Raw genomic sequence first — 21,167 nt, forward strand, 5'->3', positions numbered from 1 at the left:
ATACACTTAATTTCAACAGTCGCTCTATAACAAACACTCACGTCTCACGTGGCCAACAATATTTTATCAACATACATTCAATTACTCATTGCACTGTCCCCGTCACGTTGTGACCGTGTTATATATATATATACAAGACTAACACATATCTAGTAAATGCTAGGGCATTCTTGAAGGAACAGGATATTTCTAGGAAACGTGGCGTGACACTAGTCACGTGACCTCTCTGACGCAACAATATGTTGGCACTCTCATGTGTGTGTATATATATATATGTATATACTGTGAATTTAATTACCACATCGATCAGTCACTAACTGAATCAAAATAAAGAGTAGTCATAATAACTTAGCAGAAGATAAAAGTAAAACTAACCTTACATATGGTTGAGGAAGGTAATATTTAGGACAAGGACAATCAGTCCGACTATAGCTGTACTCGCGTGATTCCATCGAGAATAAATCAGCCAGTGAAGTCTCACTCTCGAAACATTTCCTTATGTGCATGATTTTGTTAAAAGGAAAGGGGATGGGGTGAAATTCATATTTACTTTAACATTGAGCACTGCACTCCCTTCCGTTCCCCTTAAATTCGAGTCATACAGACCCAACTTAACAATTAAGGGTTAAATTTTACTTAAATACTTGATGAGAATTCCATGTAAAAAACTGTAGCTGTAATTCCACCAAACTGCTACTTTTAGACAAAATAATATCTATTTTCTCGATATATATAGGTAAAAAAAGCTGTCGAGGCCAAAGACAACAGTTAAACCAGATTACGTCCTTTTTGGATGGATCTGGTGTGTACGGTTCCACGGACGAACTGGCTAGTCAATTACGCAGTTATAAAGGAGGTAAGTTTGAAAATTTAAATTAAAATATTAACAAAAAGAGCGTTTACTTGGGCTTTTCTATTTTTACTATATTCCGCTATTTTACTTTTCTGTTCTTGTTCGTGCTGACCCCACGCTTACATACATTTTCGGTCTTTCTGTAGTTTTTATGTCTGTTCTTCGTACGCTATGGTGGGTCAGCAGTAATTTTACGGATTTACAACGCTAAAATCCACAGTTCGATTCCATACTGTGGACAGATCGTAGAAAAAGCCTATTGTGTAGTCGTGCGACTACAACAACAATTGTCCTTCTGGTGTAGATGCACAATGTATTAAATATTAAAAAGTAGCTACTTAAACTAAATTAAATTGATTTTCAAACAGTCTCTGGGAGGGGGGTAGTTCTGAGAGGATGCGTATTTTAACCCTAGAATTACTGATATGGATCACCTTATACCATGTCTGCTTTTTTTTAAAACATTTTTTTCTATATTATTTATGTTCCATATTGCTGGTGAAGTCTATGAATTTTTCTGTTTCATGATTTTTATAACATATGAGTCAGACATGCATCCACACACTAGAGTGACCGGACGTTCAGGTTTTGCCGGGACAGTTCCTTTTTTTGGTAGTTTGTCCCAGTGTCCCGAGAAAACGCACAAATCGTCCCGGTTTTATGATAAAAACATCAAAGTGTCAGTCACATCGAATCACTAATGTAACAGCCATACTTCACTTATTCATTGTTGTAACACGTACCCTCCTGCTGCCAAACTCTCTCGAAAGTTTTGTCTATGCGGGGTGAGAAGCCCAGACCTGCCCACGTTTGAATGTTGAGGCAGTTAAGGCAGTGCTCATGGTCAAAATGAATGTTATGACGATCTTTAATGAAAAAACAACAACAGGACTTCTACGTTCTGTTCTTCACAAAAATATGTCTAAAAATTTCAAAGTAATGCTAAAACCTAAAAGTAACATGTTTAGAAATATTATGGATTCTTAAATAAAACCAGATATGAAATAGCCTAGTTTAAGATGAATTACACAAGCCTGCGATGATTTTATTGTCTTGAAATGTTAACATATTATACAGTAAATCCTGTAGGCTGAATCCGAAAATGACATCTATTTTTCTCCATCACGTACAGATTTTTCACAAAACGTCATAAGGCAATATATAAAAGAAAGACCACAACACGTAATTTGAGAGTTAAAGACGTATATTTCACAAAAGAATCGGGATGAATGAGGATGCATATTCGTTTGATATCAATGTTCTTCCACTTTCTTCAGTTTGTTTGTATTTTTGTTGAAAAATATAATAACAAAAATGTTCATTGTGGTAAACGAAATAATAATTTGATCTAAGTAAGAGTTTTTAGCGCTATAAGCCTCAAGAGTTTCCGCCGAGTCTCTGGGGATCACCGAATGTCATAACTTGCAAAACAATAAAATTAATCAATATGTTAACCTCGCCAGTAGCGATCAGTCGGTAATGTGAGGGATAAACTCTTTTTGTTAAATAATTTACTGGTTTTTGTTTTTTTCTTCAAGGAACGCTGAAGTCGAGTAACATGCGTGGAAGAGAAATGTTACCGATGAAGAAAGATAAAAAAACCTCGTGTGGAAATCCAGAACGACGTCAATACTGCTTTATATCTGGTGAGTAGTATCTTCAACTCGCTGTTCTACATTTGGAAAAATAAAATATTCTTCGGAAATGATCTAGGGTATTAAATATTTAATGTTTACTATACGTTTGTTAAACCTTTCAGCAACTTGAGGAAAACAGTCAAATTTGAAACTTGTTTACTGCTTGCTAGCTAGGAAGGGATGTTGCATCTTCTTAAAGTTTTCCAATACTGCATATGTGTGTGTGTTAATCAGCTGTTTTGTGAATTATATTCAGATCTTTACCTTTGCAAGTAAATTCTTCCAACAGTATCCATAGATTGGTTCTACTTGAGTCATAATGTTCGGAGTTGGAACAAACCATTGTTTACGTACAGTGCGTGACTGTACTAAGGATATCAAGAATAGAATGCTTTTTTACACTTTATCACTTATCAATCCAGCGTGCAGCAGAACGACTTATTCCAGAAACCGCCTTCAAATCATTAGAATAGGCAATAAAATATTTATAACCCGTCTAATTATCGTTGCTTTACACACACACATGTTTTTTTAATGATAAAAATAGCTATTATCATTAATCATAAATGTTCATTATACTGGTTCAAGTTAGACTTTTATCTATCTACATATTTTGCTGGAAACCTAAAGTTGGTGTCAGAAAGTTAAATACACTTTATGAACGATTTGTAATATGCTAATACAGTGACATGTAGCTGCAGATTAGAGACATTACGTGACATGATGTCACAGATTCTAGACATTGCTTGGCATGTCGCCGAGGTTTCAAGATGTTGCGTGGCAAGTTGCTGAAGATGCGAGACGTTACGCCATGAACGACATCTTTAGCAATATATCTTGGACATTTTGTATTTTCGCCTGAACGACAGCTTATGGGCACATGTTTTAAGAGGCCAGGTCAGTGACTTCTCCTAGGATTAAGAAGTTTCTGACCGCCCCTGGTTATACTTTTAACCTAAATTCCTACCATGCTCGATTGGATTGGATTTCTCCTAGGATTAAATAAAGCCAACTGACAAATGGGAAAGCAGCCAGTAATCAGCAACTAACGTCATAGGGGGATTTGTCTGGTTTTAAATTGATTAAAGGAATTGCAACGCATACACAGTTGAAAGTGCTAAGTAGGTTGGGTGGGTTAGCGACAATAACCTTGAACATAGTGATCCTCAATCGGGTTACGCTAGCTACTAGGCCACGCCCCGTCCATACGTGTTTGGTTCATCAGAAATCCAACAGTGCAATGTCGCATTGGAAAACCTGTAGCTAGAAATATACATAAAAAGCTTTTTAGGTGACAAGCATATGTTATATCTCACCCAATCGCTAAATGTGATAAAATACATTTCCCAAACTACTTAGATGTTTAATGAATCTACTTTAACTAGATATTAAATACATTCAACCAAACATCCAGGTATGTGACAAACCAGCCACCCTAACACCCAGGTATGTTATAACACATCCATACAGACGCCCATATGTTGTAATTAAGGCTAAAATTTGGCCGGAAGGGCGTGTCGCCTACTGTCTATTCGGGATATTAGTGGTGCTGATTATCTCTTTGAAAAACAAAAACACTAATGGAAATCAGAAAACAACCAACAGCAGAACAGTTACAACAATGTTTTAACTTAGGCATAGGAGTTTGTAGTCATATAGTAATATAAAAATTTGGATACATTGCACAAACTTTAAGAGGGTGTCTAATACTTGCGTGTAAGGCTATGAATATATATGTATCTATTCTAAGTCGTTTGCAAATACAAAGAGGGTTACAAAATCATAAAGTAACCATTGGTTATAATACATCACTCAATCATAACCCACCCATCAAATACCAGAGATATCATAATGCAACCAACCAAACATCCAGTCATGCTATTATAACTCGTTCACCCTAATTTCCAGGTATATTATAGTCAGTCTACTTAATGCTGCTTTGCTCTAACATGGGATTTTCCGTGGAATAGCGTCATTGATAAAATAATAGCAAGAATTATAGTTGTTATTATAATTATTTTGTAGACTTAACACAAATGGGAAATTCTTAATTGTTTAGCTGGTTTCTAAACTTTCATTTTTTCTTTTGTACTTCAAGCAGATCTACCAGTAAGGGGTTAAGCAAAATATGTTTGTTTGTAATCAGTCATATATGTTCACATGTTAACCCTCGATTGCCACATAATGTTTGGACAGTAAAATCAGTAATTTAACCTGACTTTTAGGTCTTTGTGTTATTGATAATTGAATCATCAGTTTTGTCGAATGTGAAAAATGTATCACGTCAGTATGGGCTTCTTTATTTGTTTGAAGTTAAGCACAAAGCTACACAATGGGCTATCTATGCTTTGCCCACCAGGGGTATCGAAACCTGGTTTCTAGCGTTGCAAGTCCGCAGACACACCCTGTGTCACTAGGGGCTGGCTTCTTTGTTATCCTCTAGTGGTTCCACACGTTTTAAACAAACGCTAATTATACTCAAGGTTCGTTTCTTGATATATTTTACTATTTTATTTATATTTTGATAGTTTTGGAAACCTAATTAAAAGGTATGGAGTGAAAACAAACTATTAGTATTTTGAATAAGTTTCCTCATCAAACAAACAACTACTTTCAAGCAGTTTGGAAGTTTCCTGTGACTTTATATATGTATATGCACACACACACACACACATAATAGAAGCTTGTATCTATGGTTACTAAATCATTACCAGTACAAAACTATTGCAAGAGTTGCCAAACTGTTGCTTAGACGACAACCTGTCCTTTAATCTTCTTCAGCCCAGACTATAAAGTTTCGTTCAATGTGCAATAAAAAAGTTATTAAACTTTGAGAAGACGTGATCGTCACTTCTTGTTTTTTCTTTCTGCATAAAATCAGACTTTTCTCCGAGACAAGTACCTTGCACAGAGTTTACAGTTTGTTAGCGGTTTGTCATTGGAAATATAATGCTAAACTGATAAGCTTATCATTTTCTCCAGCGTTCAATTTGCAGCACGTTTTGAAATACTGCCGGTTTTCTTGTTGTTTTTATCTCGCTCTCATTATTATAGTCTGTATAATATCTTGTTTTTAAAATTTTGTTTTCAGGGGACAGTCGTACAAACGAACACGTGAATCTCATGGTTATGCACGCCATCTGGATGAGAGAACACAACAGACTTGCTAAAATTATTCAAGATTTAAATACTAATTGTTCTGATGAAACCATTTTTCAAGAGACACGTCGAATTGTCATCGCCGAGATTCAGCATATAACTTACAGTGAATACTTACCATTATTGTTAGGTAAGACAAAGAAACAATTTCATTTTCGTTTACAGTTTATTCTATCTTTTCACAGTTCGTTTAGAATACTGTTTCAAATATCTCAATTACTTAATGTTTCTTTCTAGCATTTTTTGGCATTAAGACTGTGAACTAGTAGTGAGAAAATACTCCTAACCACATTTTGAGATCTTTGCTTAACTTAGACCTTTAAATTACAATAGTATAAAGCTCTTGATGTGTTTTATATCGTGTGCAAAAGCTATATATTATTAAGTACGGTAGTACTTAATAGTAGGAATCGACAAAGATTCCAAATAATTGACGCGCCAAAAAGCCACCCTATCGAATTCCTAAGCGAAAAACCACCATTCAAAGTATTGGTTACGATATATTGTGCGCATATATACTAATAATACGCTAAAAAGGTCGCTAACATATCCGGTAAAACAATACACAAATTTCTAAAACAGTAACTTTTTCGTCCAATACCTACCTGATCACTACTCGCACTATCGCTACAAGATTTCTTCAACTTACTTGACTGGCTTGTAGGTATCTACTTTTGATATTCCGATAAAAATTCACACACACACACAGATATGTATATATATATACACACACACAGAGGTATAATATATGTGGTAAACATATCATGCACGTAGTTAAATATCTTTTCAACCCAACGGATGGCGCTACATATCGATGGATAGACACGTGACAGTTTCTAAAGGTAAAGTATATACTTTATACAGGTATAACATAAGCGTAAACAAACAAAAATATTATAAAATTATGAATTTTGAAATGAAGTAGGAATCCTGCTACAACAAGTAATGAAACAAGAATGAAAACCATAATCATAAATTTATAAAATTTAATCCATACTTTGGCAGCTTTATACACTTATCTGTAGGCCAAAGTAAGAATTAAATTTTATAAATTTGTGATTGTGGTCTTAATTCTTGTAAAAGTTATAACTACAGTGATATGGCTATACTGAAAGTTTATAAATGCTGTGTCCATTCCATAGACATATAAAAACTAAACAAATAAATAGGAAAAAATAATTAAATTGTGATCCGTTTAGACTGCTTCATTTAACTATACGGATCACAATGCCAACCAAAGTAGGGATTGAAAATCATTTAAACTTCTATCGAACTTGTATAACTGTACTTCTTTGTGTACTTTTTATTGCAGCATTTATGTTGTTTAAGATACTTCTTATAGTAATTCTACAAAGAACCAATGTTTCTACTTTCAGTTAAAATTTTATTTTTCCCCTATTTATGTGTGTATGTATACATTACAGGTTCAAGATATATTTAGAAAATTAATTGATAACTTAGTATTTTGGGAAACGTAGTTAAACTAGATCAATCTTCACAAAATTTATCATAAAGAGGGATGAGTACATTATATTAAAGCGATTTTTAATATACAAATCAGTAGCTCACATGAGAATCACATATGATATAAAGTCGCGGTGGAAAGGCATCTATCAGAATTACATTTTGACATTGTTTAGGATTTGGTAGATAGTTTGATGCTACCGAAAATTATTCGCTTTTGGGTAGGTTATGTAACAGCCCTTACTGACGCAAGACATTCATACATTTAAATCATAAAGATGTATTCAAATCGGGGGTTCAGGATTTCCAAGATGCCAATATCCCTTATATTTAACAATAAACAAAATAATATGGTTCAACTTGGGGCACCAGGACCAATCAGAAAGAGACCTGAAACAAGTCATACTCTAGCCGTGGTAAGCCATGTGCAAAGATGAGAATCCACGATGAACGCAAAGGTCAATGGGAAAAGCCTTAAAGTGTGCCAGACAACATTGCACAAGATAATCAAGAAGGATTTTCGTCTTTAAAAGCAACCCAAGTCATGAGTGTTTTCACGATATATCCGTTCAAATGACGCATACCCCAAACAGCTGAAGAATGAAGCGGATATTCATATTATTCCGTATGAAGAAATAGCGGTCAACTCGCCGGACGCAGCCTCTATGTATTTCTGTGAGGTCGGGCTGTTGAAACGAGTGCTGTGAAATTGTCGTCATCGGGCACAAGATGATTTATAGGAAGACATCAAGAAGGAGCAGCGTGTGTTTTGGACACGACGACCTTACGGCGGAGCCTTTTACTAAGCAAACTATGCTACAGAGCTAGTGTCGATATACACGGTCGTCAGATAAAGCATAACTGGCGACATATCTGTAAACGACGTAGTGATACTCCAAAATGGTTTTAACATAACGTTATTATCCTTCGTATATATACAATCTGCATTACTACAGTTACTAATGCCGACTTAGTTTTCTGTTTAAATCTTTTTCATTTTTAACATCAATAAGTAAATATTGATTTTCAGATATTCCTCTTTGTCAACTAAAAAGTGTGAAATATACTCAACTAATTAATAATTTCCTTATTATACACTACAAGGTATGGTCGACAGTTGGTTCCTAAACGTTCCTGTAGGTAACAAGGGCATGTGATGAACAACGTTTTATTTGTTGTCTATTTCAAAATGCCACGTGGTCAATATATTACCAGAAATATCTAAGTAAGATACATGAAACTTTGTTTGGATTAGGAAGATCTATGGTGGAAGTTTTCCATCTTTTATTTTATTAATACAAATAGAAAAATTTAAATACAAATGAGGTTTAAATTTAGACTTATACAAAGACATGACAATAAGTCTTGAAACTTGCCAGTAAATTATTTTGCTGGTCCTTATACTTTTAATTACATCTAAACCAAAAACGGCTTGGCTGTAAAAAAAAAAAAAAAAAAAAAACAAAGCGCGTCCAAGAAAAGCGACTGAAGGAATTGGTATCAGAATGCAGCCAAGGCAATCAATATTATTGGATACATAGTTTAGAATTGTTTGCTAAAAAAACTAAACTCTATACTTGGTTGAAAATTACTTTGTTATGTTTATCAGTTTTACTAACGACAGCACAAGTATGTGTTACTTGTTTTTTTTTGTCAATACTAATATACACATAATCGTATGTCAATACTAACATACACAAAAGCAGCCAAATGACAAATTGATAACCATAACAAAATAATTCTAAACCATGTATAGAGTTAACTTTTTTTTTAGCAAACAATTTTAAACTATGTATCCAATACAATTGATTGCCTTGGCCGCATTCTGATATCAATTCATTTAGTCTCTGTTTGTATAACAAATAACGTTTTTTTTGGACGCGCCTTTTTTTGTTTACACCCATGTTTTTGGTTTAGATATCATATCTTTTTGTGAAATACTTATACCTTTGTACACATGTATCTAACGACAAAAACCCTTGCTAATGTTAGCACTAGGCATACACAACATATTAATATCACATTTGAATAGTGCGTCATAGTCAAAACTTCGACAGTTCTGGCCCAAACCTGCCAGTCAGCCAAAACCACTTACCAAGCCCATATATTAATAGGTACATGATAATAACTCGTAGACAGTAAACACACACCACTCACACAGTGAACAGTAAATAATACTGGAATACAATCAAATCCTACGGTTATATAGCAAGCACGAGCTACAGTGCACATGAGTATATAGGCTTAAGTGTATGGAAAATATACTTATAAATTAAACTTCAACAATTAAAACTCGCGAGTCTCGCGTGTTTACATATGAAGCCAATCTAAATTCCACTCATTGGCACTGGCAATTTACAATTTTAGAAGCAACTTACAATATAATATTCGTCAGAATTCCACGAACTTTTACACAAAAACAAAAGTAATTGTATTGTTTATTCCTGTAAAGTTTATAGTAAATTTAAAACCTAGATTTTGTTTTAGATAAAACCAGCCCTGTAGGCCAACACTTATTGTTTTGAACCACAAACACTATTGCTGGTAGAGTGAACATGAAGGAAGTAGTGATAATAATTTCAAAGCAGTTTGACAAACATTAAGATGGTGACTGAGGTTTGAAGGTTCAACAATCTCGCCATAAAAACAAATTCGGTGTGCGAAAACGAAAATGAACTATATGGTAAAATTCGGCTAGGCCAGATCTCTGCAATGGTTCCAAGGATTTGTTTCATATTTTATGTGCTAACTACTAATGTATTGGTGGTTTACAGTCTCGACTATCTGAAGTGTAGCTGTTGAAACGTGTGAGGTTCCTTAGCCGTACGACTCACTACCATGAGTATTGATCAGTATTACAAGTTTTGTGAACTATCGAACTTTTAGATCTCAGATTTAAGATGTTCACAAATCTTATATTTGTAATTTTTTTTTCACATTAAATGCTCTAACTGCACTGTTTTCAATATTTTTCTTCAAAGTTAAATAATTACGGGGTGATTACTGTTATTATTTAGGCAAAGATATTATCCAAAAATATAATCTTACTCTGGCTGAGGACGGATATTTCTCCGGATACGATGATGACGTAGACGCGTCTCTCAACAACAACTTCGCAGCTGCAGCTTTCCGATTTGGCCACAGTCAAGTGCGGGTAAGTCGCTGAAAAAAAATCTATTCAATAATTTACTCAGGGGTACTATACTTGAAAAATTCTCTGTCTGGTTGGACAAACTGTTTCTTGAAAAAGTAATTTTTCTTCTCTAATTCATGTGTTGAAAATGAAATACTTTAAGTCAGGTACTCTTGCAAATGGGTATATGGAGAATGATGAACTTAAAAAAGATCTGATTTAAAAACAAATATTTTCTCCAGTTTTATCTTCCTCTTTTTTTCTATCATCTTGCATACACATAAAATTTAATATACATTTATAACAAAATACTTCATGGGATCATATATTGGCCTGATTATAGGGCGACCCCCATTTTCAGAAACCATGGGAAAGAAAAAAAAATTAGCATCATAAAGTCATTTTTTAAGGTCCGACCAAAACCAATACTATAACTGAACAGCCTGCAGGTGGATTAGTTGCAAAAATTAGCAATGGCCTTCAGCAAACATCTGGTGCGCATGCGTAGAGGGATGCTATCTGGACATTCAGGAATGCGACAGGCTAAAGTAGAGTGAATGGGCCTGTGATCAGCCGCGATTATAAGGCGACTATGAATTTTACATCCTAATTATTAATCCAAAAATGTCGTCTTATAACCGGTAATTATAGTTGTAAGCAGTTTTATGTCACAAGCAATAAAGGATAAATATCCACAGTTACCAATGGAAAAAAAAACAAGAAAAAAAATATATTTTGTTATCAAATTTTGAAAAAATGAGAATCACTGTTGAGAAAACATTAACGGTATTTCTCTGTGTTATTATATTCTCTTTTTGTCATATAATTACACTAAAAATAATCGTACACAGTGCACTATGTCAATAATCGGGATGGAATGTCTCATTCAAGCTGAAGCGCCATAGAACTTGTTATAGTTCGTCCATATTATCACATGATAATAGCACATCAATTACTGCTTGTCATTAATTTGGGCTGAATAGGCTTGATCCATTGATAGATGTTTTCACGACGATACGTTTATTTTTCACAACTATTTTAAGTCATGAAAACTCCTATTTCAGTTTAATGAATTGTGGTAAAGTTTCGACACTGACCAAAGAATGTTCTAGTTCCAACATCGCTAAAACTGTAAAAATAAGAAAAATCATTCCGAATTAAGTAACAAAAAAAACGAACTCAAAGGATTCTTTTTCATAATAAGTAGAAACACTTGGTGTTTTAAATGGTAGGGATCAAAGAACTATTGGGAGTTTAAAGCCTAATAAGAGAAAGTGACGTCCAAAACAAAATATATAAACAAGAAGATACTGTAATGCTTGGAGGCGGCTTGAATGGGTAATGAGAAAAACTTTAATATAAGTTTAACAGCAAATGTACAACGTTTCGACAAGGTTTTGTCATCATCAGGTAAAGTTTTTCTTCATTACCCATTCAAGTCGTCTCCAAGCATTATTAGTATTAAAGTGGGTTCCCCGTCATCGAAGAAGATATTGTGTTTTGAATAATTTTAACGTTAAAACGATTTGAAAAATATCCAGAAGAAAAAGACAAATTTCATGTGTATATTGTCGAGTTTTAAATTTTTTATTAAGAATCAAATAAATAGTAAAAATGAATAGGGCAATTAGCTAAAAAATGTAGAAACAAACACTGGACATTTTATAATTACTTACAAAACATTTAGGCTAGTGTGTGTAATCGAAACAACGAAACATAGTGGTGAGCCTATGACAGTGTGGGATGTTTTTATAATGTAGGAAAGAGGGATATTCATCAAATTCATAGTATTGTAAAAAAAAAGGAACAGCACAAAAATATTTTGGTTTTTCACGCATTACACAGTATATGACGTTTAATTTACCTGCTATTTGAAGTTCAACAGCAGAATGATCCAAAAAGTACTGTCATTTTAAATGAGAGATACTTGGAGGAGAAAGAAGAGCACTGGTGAGTTATGAAATGTACAGCCAAAGTCCTGATGTCAGTCCGATTGGAAAATTATAACATCATATGAAAAGTACTGTTAGGGAAAACTAACCTATGGAAGCCTAGAAAGCTTCTCTAGCAAAAATTAAAGGAACCACTGAGCATTGATTGATAGTCTTAAAATAATAGTTGCGTTCATGACTGATCAATGTCATAATGTAAACTTGCTAGATATTAAATATTCAAGCTGCTATGTTCTAAAATGGACTTCCAATACCAAAAGAGTCTAAATATCACATATAAACCAAAATAAATTTTTCTTTTACAACATTGCATTAAAAGCTCAGTATTAATATCTTAGATTCAGACTGTTGGCCATTAGTATGTGTGTGTGTGTGTGTGAATTTATCACATATATACACTAAAGTTAATATTCATCAAAATACAATTTTAGTATCAAACTATAATTATTCGATTACCAAAAGAAACCTTGCCTAATGTCAGTGTGAAATCAGTTATCCATTTCGTTTGAGAATATGTTATTCAGGACCTTACCAACTGTTGGCAACTATGCTTATCTTTAAATTACAACAAGTAATAACAAACTTTTGAAAAAAAAATAAGGATGATGTACGAATGGCAATGCCAAAAAGGTACAGAAACAAGGTAGGAATGAATACACAAAACCATACAAAACTCCCTGCGTACGTAACCGAATCTTTCCAAGAAAAACTTTTATTTACAATTGCTAAATGTTGAATTCCTTTCATTTGCACGAATTTAGATTTGAATAAAAGTATTTCAACTGAATAATGCTACAAAGTATTAGAATAGCGAATTCCCATAAGCTTGTAAAATTTATTAAGTGGCAACTTATGTAGGTATTTTTGTATGGTTTTGTGTATTCATCCCTTCCGTAGTTCTGTACTTTTTGACATTGTCATTCCTACATCATCCTTGTTTTCAATTTTCTTATTGCTCATTCCCCTCTTTTTCTAAACAATACAAATGAATATTTTATAATGAATGGCAGTCACTATGACGGCAAAAGTTTTAGTCTGACGTGATGAGTTATCTTGATAGACATCACGTATTGAAAGTTAAATGCAACATTTTGGTGTATATAAATCATTGCGACAAGTTCAAACATTAGTGAGCTAGTCCTTCTGACGCCAGGATAGTATGACCAACAGAACATTTGGATGTTACACTACCTGCTAGTAGTTACGCCCTAACTTTACTGCCTAAAAGATGCCGCCTTAGTAGAGGGTCGTCAGGCAATATGGAGGGAGGAGAAAGGGTAGAGATGATGAAGTTATAGTTCCACAAATTGTCGCCAGTGGTGCATTGCTTGGGACGTGTTGCTAAGACGCCAAAACAGGCGACCAATATGTCAGAGACCAGCACATATTTGATCAACATGTCTCAACATGACTAATTAATACAGTCGGTATAAAACACCAGTTCCTTAGTTCTATACATTTCCTGATCATTTATATTTAAATCATCCTAAAAAGGTCGTTTATTTATATATCATGCAATAATTAAAACTTACTATTTGACTCTTTAATTATAAATCAAGCAATTATTTCAAATAGTTTCGGTAACACGGTTATAATTAAAAAAAAATCTGGACATATTATTTCTTTTTAACAATTTATTAATTTTCTCCCAATAAATATTTTTCAATCTGATCTACATAAAAAGACGCATCTATTAAGGACGTATGTACATGAAAATGTATTACAACAAAATCATGAACAAACATGTCATTGCTATCTTTGTGGGATCCAAACTTAAAAATTAATCGTCCTTCTTCAGGACGATTTACATATTAATGTTCAGGAAATGTGAAAGTATAACTAAGCTGATTGTTGTAAAGTAAGGTTGGTTTGCATTTATAAACTAAGTTCGTGTGTATTCGTCTGTGTGTGTGTGGACAATATTGTATAAATATCATGCTCATTATCGTTGTCAACCTGTGTTGAAACAAAAACTCCTGACAACTTATTAATAAATGGTCAGGAAATGTAATTAAATATAGAACTAATGAATTAGTGTTAATCGTCCTTTTTCAGGACAATTGACATATAAACAGTCAGGAAATGTAATTAAATATAGAACTAATGAATTAGTGTTAATCGTCCTTTTTCAGGACAATTGACATATAAACAGTCCGGAAATGTAATTAAATATAGAACTAATGAATTAGTGTTAATCGTCCTTTTTAAGGACAATTTACATATAAACAGTCAGGAAATGGAATTAAATATAGAACTAATGAATTAGTGTTAATCGTCCTTTTTCTGTACAATTTACATATAATTGGCCAGAAAATTTAATTAAATATAGAACTAATGAATTAGTGTAAAGAAAGATGCTTATTTGAATATCATCCAATAACTAAAACCTTCACTTTCACTAGTTTGACTTTATGATATCAATATAACTTGACAAAATATTTCATTTTACACGTGATACTATATGATTTTATCTTACACGACTTTTATAAGGGTGGACACTATACTTCCACATATGATTATGTCACTAATGTCTTCCTTTAATTATGTTAAAACCATTATTCTAACTACAATATTACTGTCCATAGGATTTTAACAAATCTGCTGTTATCCGCCATTTGAACGAGATCACAACTTACATATTACTACATAATAAATATGTTCCATCACTATTATAGAATAACAACATTTACCATTGTTTGTTAAATCTTTAAAGACTGATCTTTCTTGGATACATGTCGACAATGATAATAAGCATATTATATACAACATTGTCCATTAACACACGCGCACCATTTCATACTTTTAACCATTAGTGTATAATGAAACTTCATACATTTCATACTTTTAACCATTAGTGTATAATGGAACTTCATACATTTCATACTTTTAACCATTAATGTATAAAGAAGTCTCATACATTTCACATGTTTATGTAATTATCATCAATTAGAATTAAATAAATCTTACATTTTGAAAAATTATTCTAAGCCAACTGACACAGTCTGAACATTTGATCATTTTCTGTACATCAGGCACAGTATGCAACATGCAGCATGTTTATAGAAACACAGTCAATATGGGTGTGATCACGTGAGGATACTTGTATTTCTCGATAGTCAAAGTTTAGATAGTGTGACATTAGTGTCCACACAGAATATGCTATAATGGTTGTCTCGCTGACTTTTGAAACCAAAACAGCAGGTGTCTTCCAGAACATTGTCTGAAACAAGCTATGAACACTTTAAAATTTTATTCGATATTGTTGCGTCAGCGAGGTCACGTGACTAGTGTCACGCCACCTGCTTTCTAGAACTATCCCGTTCCTTCGGGAGTGCTCTAGCATTTACTAGATTGGGGGGTGGTCTGATATATATAAGATGGTCACGGCGTGACGTGACAATGTGTGTGTGTAGACAGTGAGTAACTGATCTGCAGTCAGAGAGTATTATTGAAGTTGAGCACGTTCGTTGTTATAGCGTTTGCTTTAGCGCGATTGTTGAAATTAAGTGTATCGTAAAGTTATATAAGGAAAGAATAAACCAGTTTTATTAAGTAAGGACTTGTGTCGCTAAAGTTTCGTCGGAACGAATTTACGAGAAATCAATTAACAAACGGAGACGTAACAATATTTTCACAAGATATGTGCACGTGAAAAAAGTTTGGAGATGTGTTTGCCGGTGATCAATTATTTGATCATGCAAAAAACAATTATACATTGTCAATCTGGATCCAATTCATAGATGAGAAAGTAATATATTTTGATTCATTAGGACTGCATCCACATAATCTCAACATAAGAAAATTGTCAAGAAGAACTGTTGAATGTAAATTTGCAACAAAAAAGTACTGTAAGGACCATATTCGTTCGTTATGAAGTTTCACTATACACTAATGGTTAAAAGTATGAAATATATGAAGTTTCATTATCCACTAATGGTTAAAAGTATGAAATGTATGAGATTTCATTATACAATACAATGAATTATGTACTTGAATGGTAACAGAGTTAGTTGGTTCCAGGTAGTGTTGCCAAACTCGTTCACAAGTTCAGTCTACAACAAACAGTTAACTTTTTATTTAAATATTAACAAGCTTCCAATCACTTGTTATATTTGTTCATTGATGTTTCAGACTGAGAAAAAGTAATTTTTTCAAAACTGACATAGATTTTTGAAACAATGTTACGGTAACGTGTATTATCTTTTTCACCTAAAAAGCAGTGCAAAAACTTAACTTTAAAGGTACACTATACTATTTAAACTTATTAGTTTAACAAAGCATCAAACATGTTTATTACTAATGAACAATACCGAAAAGGAGTTGACAATCGTAATCGTAAAAGAACCTTAATTATATATATCAAGTAATTATTCTTCAACTATTTCAACACAGATATTTCCTCACACGGATTTTGAAATTATTGCCATATCATGAATTACACAGGCCTGCGAACTTAAACTTCATAAAAGTTGTTTTGGTTTTAAAAACTGATTTACTATAATAATATATATATATATATTTCCATCACGTAAGAATTGTTTACAAATTGAAAAAGAAAAAAAACACATTCTTAGATCAAATTATTATTTTATTTATCACAATGAACATTTTTTATTATTATGTGTGTTTTTCGTGGGTTATAGAACGATCGATAAGACTCTCACGTCGCGATTAGTCTAGAGAAATCTATAGCCAGTGGTTGTCAACATTTTAAACATAACAAAATGTGACCCAGTTAAGAAGATTCACTTATGTAAAAGTACATATAACGTTTTGTGAAAAATAGATATAATTTTCGGATTCAGTGTATAAGAATTATTGTAGAACATGTAAACATTTCAAGACAATAAAACCATTGCAAGCCTGTGTTATCTTTCATTTACACTTTATAGATATATCAGCAATTACACAAAAATCATCAGTTACAAATCAGTGTTCTGTGATTTTCTTATATGAAACTCACTTCTCATCACAGACTAATATACTATATTTAGTATATGTAAGTAAAATCTCGGACCTAAGTATCACACACATATTGAAACATTTGTTAACAAAATTTCAAGATAGACTAATATGCTATTTACGAAAACATCTTTGTTTATAAAGTTCTGACATACAGTCCATTGTAATAATACCTGTGGTATATACTTGCTCTAGCATGTTATTAGTCACCATAAATGAAAGACAAGGATATTCTCCAAAGTTATCGAAGTTTCTATATTTTAGAAACTATACAAAACATATCGTGCACTTGAAATCTGTAACTAAATTGCCTGTCAAATATGTGAAAACAAACTGAATTAACATGAAACATCGTACTAAAGACATGTCACTACAAAAATCAATAAATGATTCAATGCAAACTAATCATGTAAGATATCAGTTAGTAGGCTTAGAAAAACTAGTTTATCAACTATTTCAAAGCAGATATTTCCACACAAATTTGCAAACTGTTAGGGTAACAACTTATCTTTTCAGTTAAAATTTATACAGGTCAATACTCTGTGCTTTTCTTATATAAAAACACTTCTCATCATACAGTATGTGTAAGTAAAATCTCTGTCTTAAGTACAACAACACATACTAATTACAATTTACGAAAATATCTTAGTTTATAAGTTACTGAACTATATATGTCTAACTTAGTCTTATATGATGAATTACATTTTATGAATATCAATCTCTAATGATATGTGCAAATCTCCATTTATATTTGATATAGAAAACTCATGTTTCATCATAACCCGAAATAATATCAATCAATATATGTAAGTAAAATCACATATTTAACAAGCATACTGAAACATTTATGAACAAAACTTCAAGATATACTAACATCCTAATTTATAAAATACTGACATACAGCTCAATGTAATAATACCTGTAGTATATACGTGTACTTGTTCAAGCATGTTATTAGTTACCATAAGTGAAACATTGGGAACATTCTCAAAAAAGTAGTCCAAGTTTCTTTATTTTAGAAACTATACAAAATAGATCATGCACTTGAAATCCGTAAAAACATTGACTGTCCATCGTCGTGCTGAATATTAGATCTTCACCCCCACATTGCCATTCCACTACAGCTTAAAACTGACACGTTTCACCATATTCTATCTGCAATATATGTAAGTATAGACTTTTTAAGTATCACACACTCAAATATTTGACTATGTAAATAAAACAAATCTCTACAGATAAAATGAATTATATGGGACGCTTAAGGGCAAACATTTGACTGTGTAAATAAAACAAATCTCTACAGATAAAATGAATTATATGGGACGCTTAAGGGCAAACATTTGACTGTGTAAATAAAACAAATCTCTACAGAATTGTATGGGACGCTGAAGGGTAAAATACTGTGACTAATGCTTTCACCTTTGTTCATTAGTCACATGACAACTACATGAGAAAAACAAGTATTGCGTTGAATTCCACAAACTGGACAGACAAACCAGAAATTCTATTTTCGTATCTCTCAAGCTTCTTATGATCAAAGACAAGCTATATATATGTGTGTGTGTGTGTGTGTCTTATTTCACATTTTATAAATCCATCATATTTACTGTCTATCATTACAGAATAAACTTTGCAAGCAAAACAAACTGTATGTCAACTTCATTAACTCTAACAATGAAGAATGGATTCTGTATGTCACTGAACTTAACAATCAGCAAAACAAAATTATCTATTCATGCATATTACATAACAATATAGAAAACTACATGTACATTCTCAATATCTGATTCTCAAAATAGGAAATTATTTTCTGCCTCAAAGCTATTACTTTCTGTTTTTTAAATCTTGAACTTACACATTTGCCATTTAAATATAATTTTACAAATATGACTCACAAAGGTCTATACATAATCTAACTTCTTGAAGGTGTAACCATTTAGGCACGTAAAGCAATAACAGTATCGTTCATTTTACAATTTGGACAGTGTTCTTCAATTTTATCTGAGGGACAAATTACTCTAACAAGCTGACAGCATAATAACCTTTGATATTTACAAATAACACAAACTGAAATATGTATGGATTACCAAGATTAAATTAACTTTCATACAAGTTTGTGTATGATCTTCGTCATTCTTCTGTTGTTATAAGATTTACGAAAATTTAGTAAAGTTCACTGTAGTAACAGGAATAAGTTAAATTCATAACACATTATCACACGGTTCTCCTTAAGTTACAATTTCCGAAATTTTTATATAAAAAAAAACGAAAGGTGACTAGCAGAGATGGGTGAATGTTATCCACTTTTACAATAGTTTTGTGATCATCATTAAAATACAACCTTTTGATGGTAAATACATGTACAATGTTGAACCTATTGTCACCACAACATTATTATTTCTGCCGGTGGAAAAAAAAAGTTAGGGGACTGGGTGTTTGATGACATTCTCTAGGTCTCAGGCTAAGTAAAAATTGCAGACAATCGCAGAGATAATTGGAGTCCCCCCATCCTACAGACCTATAAAAAACTTATATTCAACCTATGCTAAATGTACGACGACTTTCTTAAGTTTTGTCTGAACGAAACCTGTCATCCACTATCGAGTTCGTGATTGAGGAAATATCCGTTTTGAAATAGTTGAAGAATAATCACTTGATATATAACTAAAGGTTCTTTTACGATTACGATTGTCAACTCCTTTTCTGTATTGTTCATTAATGAAAAACGTGTTTGATGCTTTGTTAAACTAATAAGTTCAAATAGTATAGTGTACATAAAGTTAAGTTTTTGCACTGCTTTTTAAGTGAAAAAGATAATACACGTTACCGTAACATTGTTTCAAAAATCTATGTCAGTTTTAAAAAGTTACTTTTTCTGAGTCTGAAACATGAATGAACAAACATAACTTGTGATTGGAAGCTTGCTAATATTTAAATAAAAATTAAATAATTTGTTGTAGGCTGAACTTGTGAACGAGTTTATCAACACTACCTGGAACCAACTATCTCTGTTACCATTCAAGTACATAATTCGTTGTATTGTATAATGAAATCTCATACATTTCATACTTTTAACCATTAGTGTATAATGAAACTTCATATATTTCATACTTTTAACCATTAGTGTATAATGAAGTCTCATACACTTCACACGTTTAAGTATCATAAATTAGAATTTAATAAATCTTACATTTTGAAAAATTATTCTAAGTCGACTGGCACAAGTCTGTATATTTGATCGTTTGTTGTACATCGGGCACAGTATGCAATAATTGTACGCTAACTAAAATGTCCCCTCAAATATTGAGAAATAAAATATTGTGAATACACGTTTAGTGTTTTGTATCACTATGTAATGTGAAAATTTCAGTAGCATACAAAAACTCTAGTTAAATTGTGGTGAACATTACATTTATGTAGAAAATTTATGATTATGTAGAGTTTGAACCGTTTATTTTCAATATTAAATATAATGTAAAAATATAGCGACAATGTATTATAATTGACTTTTATTTTAATAAAAGTTTTTCGCCTCTTCTTTCTAGCCATTGATGACGTGTTGAGACAATGAGATCATCATCTTTTGTTTATAGAAACACCGTCTGTATGTGTGTGATCACGTGAGGATATTTGTATTTCCTGACAGTCAAAGTTTTGATAGTTTGACATCAGTGTCTACACAGAATGGCCCGGCATGGCCAGGTAGATAAGGCGCTCGACTCACAATCTGAGGGTCGCGGGTTCGAATCTGCATCCCACCAAACATGCTCGCCCTTTCAGCCGTGGGGGCGTTATAATGTGACGGTCAATCCCACTATTCGTTGGTAAAAGAGTAGCCCAAGAGTTGGCGGTGGGTGGTGATGACTAGCTGCCTTCCCTCTAGTCTTACACTGCTAAATTAGGGACGGCTAGCTCAGATAGCCCTCGTGTAGCGAAATTCAAAACAAACAAACAAACTACACAGAATATGTTATAATGGTTGTTCCGTTGACTTTTGAAAGCAAAAC

The 21,167-nt window shown here is 32.8% G+C and overlaps 1 protein-coding gene across 2 annotated transcripts in view; it reads left to right on the plus strand.

Moving 5' to 3' along the window:
* LOC106458075 (peroxidase-like) overlaps positions 1-21,167 on the plus strand; it is an 82,793-nt gene that overhangs the window by 50,531 nt on the left and 11,095 nt on the right. For both annotated transcript variants that reach the window (XM_013917530.2, XM_022384201.1), the window contains exons 9-12: positions 737-856; positions 2,392-2,499; positions 5,582-5,779; positions 10,131-10,267. In XM_013917530.2, coding sequence (XP_013772984.1) covers positions 737-856; positions 2,392-2,499; positions 5,582-5,779; positions 10,131-10,267 — 563 coding nt within the window. The remainder of the gene's footprint in view (positions 1-736; positions 857-2,391; positions 2,500-5,581; positions 5,780-10,130; positions 10,268-21,167) is intronic.

The sequence above is a fragment of the Limulus polyphemus genome, unplaced genomic scaffold (assembly GCF_000517525.1).
Source record: "Limulus polyphemus unplaced genomic scaffold, Limulus_polyphemus-2.1.2 Scaffold412, whole genome shotgun sequence".
Taxonomy (NCBI): domain Eukaryota; kingdom Metazoa; phylum Arthropoda; class Merostomata; order Xiphosura; family Limulidae; genus Limulus; species Limulus polyphemus.